The sequence below is a fragment of the Zootoca vivipara genome, chromosome Z2 (assembly GCF_965207765.1).
Source record: "Zootoca vivipara chromosome Z2, rZooViv2.hap1.1, whole genome shotgun sequence".
Taxonomy (NCBI): domain Eukaryota; kingdom Metazoa; phylum Chordata; class Lepidosauria; order Squamata; family Lacertidae; genus Zootoca; species Zootoca vivipara.
Genome location: NC_142585.1, coordinates 1,321,058 through 1,327,083, shown reverse-complemented (window position 1 = coordinate 1,327,083; position 6,026 = coordinate 1,321,058). Strand labels below are relative to the sequence as shown.

The 6,026-nt window shown below is 49.4% G+C and overlaps 1 protein-coding gene across 1 annotated transcript in view; it reads right to left on the bottom strand.

Annotated features, from left to right (window-relative positions):
- Positions 1-1,507: 1,507 nt before the first annotated feature.
- Positions 1,508-6,026, bottom strand: part of CZ2HXorf65 (chromosome Z2 CXorf65 homolog) — a 29,223-nt gene continuing 24,704 nt past the window's right edge. The window contains exon 5 of the mRNA XM_088665408.1: positions 1,508-1,693. Coding sequence (XP_088521534.1) covers positions 1,568-1,693 — 126 coding nt within the window. The 3' untranslated portion in view covers positions 1,508-1,567. The remainder of the gene's footprint in view (positions 1,694-6,026) is intronic.

Sequence of the window (6,026 nt, the reverse complement as noted above, 5' to 3'; positions counted from 1 at the left end):
AGATCAGCTTGGCAGTTGATTTCCATTTTGAACTTCTTCACTGGATCTAAGCTCCCCTCTTTGGGCATCATGAATCAGTACATACACCCTTGTTTTTCCCAAAATAGGGACAGAAATCCAGCAGAACTCCTGCTTTGGTTGGGTTTCACACCCTAACGCAGCTTTGTCTCCCACCTTGTCTCCCACAGTGCATACGTAACCTACAGAACTCCCTCCCACAGGCAGCAGTGTTGGTCACCAACTCAGATGGCTTTAAAAGAGGAATGGACAAATTCATGGAGAAGGCTACTGAGGGCTACTAGCCATAATGGCTCTGCTCTGCTACCAGGGGCAGCCTATCTCATTTCACCACCTAAGGTGAAATGGGAATTCCTGCCCCCTGCTATGCCCTTACACCCCAGTTCCACTGCCAGAATGCCCTGGCTCTCTCTGAATTTGCAGAGCGCCAGGGCGTTCAGCAAAGTTCTGCTGCTTGACTTCTCCACCTGAGAGGGGAGGTATCCTAGCAGGTGGCATTGCCACTTGTCTTCCCTAATGCCAGGAAGAGAAACCAAGTGCCAACACAGCACACAGGAAAAGCCTCTCTTGTGCTTCTGTTGTCTGAGGCAGGCACTCTGCTTGCCTCATGGGTGGCTCAGCTCAGCCTGTCACCCCTGTTGGAGGCAACAATGCTTCTGTATACCAGTTGCTGGGAACCTCAGGAAGGGAGAGTGCTTGGGTGCTGCTTGCAGATGTCCCACAGGCTTCTGGTTGGCCGTTCATAGGCCTGGCAATACACTCATGCCATAAGCCTCCAACATCTACGGTATCTACATGTCTTTCCTGATGACCTGGTGTGGCAAAAGGCAGGGAGCCCAAGCAGCAAATGGAGCCAGAGCCAACTACTTCCAGTCCCCCCCCCCATCCTGCTCACGCCTGAGGTTCTGCAAGGGCAGCACTGGGACCAAGTAGGAAGGAACTGGCGGGCAGTGCCACCCATTGGCTGGACCAGTTACAAGTGAGAGAGCAGGCAGTTGGGGCCTGGCTGAAGGCAGGCTGAATGGCAGGGCAGTGCCACCCTGGCTCTGAGAGACCAGCCACCCCTGTATCTTAGGCCACCAAGGAAAGGACCACCATTGAATGTTTGCCAAGGATGCAGATGCTGCCAGGCTGGACCGCAGGCATGCATACAGGGCAGGAGGGAGCAGATGAGCCAGCCCAGGCCCTCGCAACTTCCTGCCTGCCTGCAATGGTGCCTTTTGCCAGGAGTTTCCACTGTGTTCTGGCAAATCCACTTTCTGCAGCAGCTTCACTTTGGAGCCTCCAATCAGAAGGCTCCCTGGTGACATCAGCCTTTTTTTAAAAAAACAACAACAACACATAACAGGGCTCCATCTCTGAATGCAAAACGGGTTCAACAGACAATGCAGCTGCAATCCATGCTTTGCTTCAAAGGGCAGCTCCCCATTCCACCCAACACTCCAGCAGCACCCCCAAAGAGAAGGAGCCAGGGGTGACTGAGGTCCAAAGGTGCTTTTATTCACAGTGATGGTGGGCTGCAGCTCCCCCTGGGCATCACCTTCGGTACTCAGCGATGCTTATCCTTCTTGCTTGTCTCCCATCTGGCTCTTGCTGCTGTGGTCGTCTTACGAGGCTGGCCCTCATCATCTAGGCCGGCAGACGAACTGGCCCCAGACTTCCCAGTCATTTTCCCCTGGGCATAGGAGACAAACACAGATCAACGGAGTTGAGGGTACAGCAGCAGTGGCCCTTGAAGGAGGCGGAGGTGGCAAGAACCCTCCATCCATCCATAGTTCAACTTTATATCCAGGGAGCTCAATGTGGTTTACGTGGTTCCCCCTTCTTCATTTAATCTCCACAACTCAAGACCACCCAGTCAGCTTCATGTGGCCAAGTGGGAATTTGAACCCTGGTCTCCCAGGTCCTAATCTGATATGCTAACCACTATGCCACCACTGGCTCTCAGGTAAAAGCAGGGGTGTGCCCATAACACCCCAGTGCTCCAAACAAGTTACTCTCTTTCCCCCACCATTCTCTCTGTTATTGCACATGGCTGAAGGCTGCCCATCCCTTGGCTGTCGGTTGCATCCATCTACTCTCCAACAGCCCTGCCTTCCTCCACTGATTTAAAAGTCAAGAAGGCAATTCTTCACTCGGTTAAAGAGAAATCAGGAGGGAAAGTTTTGGGTCCAAAGTTCAAAAGTTAAGAGCCAATGTTGCACAATGGTTAGAGTGTCAGGCTAAAACCTGGGAAAGGAGGGTTCAAATCCCAAAACCATGCAGCTCACTGGGGGACCTTGGGCTAGTACCCATCTCTTAGTCTAACCTGTTAACAGACCTTGCACCTTGGGTGAATTGCGTTGAAAAGATCGCACAGTTTCTGGCGTACAAAGGCTTTATTCATGCTGCAAATATTTACTGGATGCGTGTAGATGAGGGAGAGAAAGTAACAGACATATTGTCTCAACAAGTTGGGAGAGAACAACAAACAAAACACGGCTCATCGTTTAGGGGTGGGGTTAACTTAGACAAAGCAAAGACTACACATAAGTGCTTAAACAATCTGTGTCATCTTGTAGTTTAAAGTAAAACATGCATTAACTGCAAACACAAGAGAAGGAAATGAATTTCTTTTCTCCAGCATGGCCTACCTCACAGGATTTTTGTGAGGTTGAAATGGGGAGAATCATGTGCACCACCTTGAGCTCACTGGAGGAAAAGGTGGGATATAAATGTAAAAAATAAATAAAAAATACCAGAGTGGTGTGAAGCTGCAAACTATACCTGGCACCTTAATATCTATGCACATGGGTTACTACTAAAGACAAGTTTTAGTCAACCCCACCCTGCTCAGAATTTTTTTATATTAAAAAAAGATCCTTGGGGAGAAAGGCAATTCCCTGAGGCAGGAGGAGACAAGCTCCCTCAAGGCAAGATCACAAAGGCTACAGCAGGGGTCCCCAAACTAAGGACCGGGGTCGGATGCGGCCCAATCGCCTTCTAAATCCAGCCCGCAGATGGTCCAGGAATCAGCATGTTTTTACATGAGTAGAATGTGTCCTTTTATTTAAAATGCATCTCTGGGTTATTTGTGGGGCCTGCCTGGTGTTACATGAGTAGCATGTGTCCTTTTATTTAAAATGCATTTCTGGGTTATTTGTGGGGCATAGGAATTCGTTCATTTCCCCCCCCCAAAAAAAAATATATAGTCCGGCCCCCCACAACGTCTGAGGGACAGTGGACTGGCCCCCTGCTGAAAAAGTTTGCTGACCGCTGGGCTACAGGGTGCTGAACATGAAAAGAGATAGGATGCTAAACCAGAGGTGAGAAAACTCAGGGTAAATACCAAGCTGTTATGTCATGAGTGCGATTTCAGCTCTTCGTGAAGTCAGCATACTAGCAAGGAAATGCTAGGAGTCAAGTATAACAAGAACAATCTTCTTTATTGCAGTAGGAATCTTGACTAACTGGAGGGAAAGGGTGAGCTCCTTTTATACTCTCAGGAGCAGGGGTTGGGCAAAGGATACATTTAGATTTTGGTGGGACCCTATCAGAGTGAGGATCCAAATTGTGCTAACCAGTTAACCAATAGCAACTGTCACCCTGGAGCGGGAAAGGTAGTTACAGGAGTAGCAGAGGAACTCATGTACACAAATTAAACCAATACATAACACTCCTTCCCTCCTAGTGCGCAAAGCACTCAAAGTCCCTCAAGTTATTAGGTGGCTGGCGTTTCCACTGGGACCTCCTAGGAACAGGAGTGGCTGGAGTCTGCTGCACCAGAAATTGGGGTGACGGTGGTGTTGCAGGCAGGATGGGCGGTGGAGACACGTCCCTGGATGGGGGCAGCATCTCTGAGGATGCAGGAATGCTGCTACCTTCTGGTGGAGGCATTTCCAAATCGCTGGAAGGGGCCTGGGTAGGAGGCTGCAGAGAATCAATGCCAGGCAGTATTTCCTCTAGGTTGGGCCCAGTTCCCCTCCAGCAGGCAAGTGATAGCCTCTTTTGCCATCCGTACCGTCCACTCTGCCTGTCCATTAGACGATGGGTGGAATGGGACTGACGTTGCCCCCCTATTGAAGTTGTCTGCCAGAAATGCCTTAAATTCCTGAGACACAAAGGCCATTCCATTGTCCGACAGGATAGTCTCTGGCAGACTGTGGGCTGTGAACAGCTGCCTCAACACCCAAATGACCGCAGTGGAGGTCATGCTGGGAACTACTGCCACTTCCAACCACTTTGAGTAGGCATCCACTACTACCAGGAATACTTTCCCTTGGTGGGGTCCCGCAAAGTCAATGTGCAGATGGCTCCAGGGAGTCCATGCCTGCTCCCACCAGTGGACTGGTGCCCTTGGTACATCAGGTCTCACCTCCTGACACGAGGTGCACGTTCGTACCCATTTCTCAAAAAATTGACTTTGGGCACCCCGAAAACGTACTTCTTCTTTTTAAGCTTAAACCCCGCATCCTGCAATCTGATTAAAACAGCACGGGCACGCCCAAGCAGGTCCTGAGCATTTCCCCCAGTGATAAGAACATCATCAAAATAGGGCAAGACCCCCGGGAAGCCCCCATAAGAGGCACTCCATAAGCCCCTGAAAGATTCCCGGTGCCACACCAACCCCCAAACTGGAGCCTTTTTACGCTAAATGTGCCCCTGTGGGTGACGATGGTCTGAGCCTCAGCAGAGTGCTCTGCCACTGGCAGTTGTGGGTATGCCTGAGCCAAGTCAAGCTTTGCAAATACCGTGCCCCCAAATAACATGGCTAACAATGGAGAAACTACCAGAATGGGGTATGAGTTGCCCCGTAACGCATTGTTAATTGTACACTTGTAATCTGTGCATAGGAACACTTCCCCGTTTGCCTTCAAGGGCGTGACAATCGGGGTCTCCCATCTGATGAATTCAACAGGTTGTAAAATCCTTGGGCTACAAGTTTATCTAATTCAGCATCAATTTTTGGCTTAAGGGCGAAAGGAACTCGCCTGGGCTTAAGCCGGATGGGAGCAATACTTGGATCAAGGGCAAAATCAATAGGGGCCCCCTTGTAACACCCCAGGGATCCATCAAAAAACATTGCAAACTCCCGGTACAATACATCAAATTTTTCATTAGTAACTGTAACAGAATTAAGCCCCCAGATCCCCAGTCCCAATGCTGGAAACCAGTCCGTCCCCAACAGAGTGGGGCGGTTATCCTTAACAATCACAAGCTTCAGTACGGCTGTCCTGGCTCTGAATTGTACCTTGATGGAGCACATTCCCAAAATTGAGATGTGGCCTGCCGTGTATGACTGCAGCGTGACAGAAAAATCATAGAATGATAGAATCATAGAGTTGGAAGAGACCACAAGGGCCATCCATTCCAACTCCCTGCCAAGCAGGAAACACCATCAAAGCATTCCTGACAGATGGCTGTCAAGCCTCTGCTTAAAGACCTCCAAAGAAGGAGACTCCACCACACTCCTTGGCAGCAAATTCCACTGTTGAACAGCTCTTACTGTCAGGAAGTTCTTCCTAATGTTTAGGTGGAATCTTCTTTCTTGTAGTTTGAATCCATTGCTCCATGTCTGCTTCTCTGGAGCAGCAGAAAACAACCTTTCTCCCTCCTCTATATGACATCCTTTTATATATTTGAACATGGCTATCATATCACCCCCTAACCTTCTCTTCTCCAGGCTAAATATACCCAGCTCCCTAAGCCGTTCCTCATAAGGCATCGTTTCCAGGCCTTTGACCATTTTGGTTGCCCTCCTCTGGACACGTTCCAGCTTGTCAATATCCTTCTTGAACTGTGGTGCCCAGAACTGGACACAGTACCCAGGTGAGGTCTGACCAGAGCAGAATACAGTGGTACTATTACTTCCCTTGATCTAGATGCTATGCGTCTATTGATGCAGCCCAGAATTACATCAAGACTCCTAGATCCTTTTCACATGTACTGCTCTCAAGCCAGGTGTCTCCCATCCTGTATTTGTGCCTTTCATTTTTTATTTTTTATTGCCCAAGTGGAGTACTTTACAT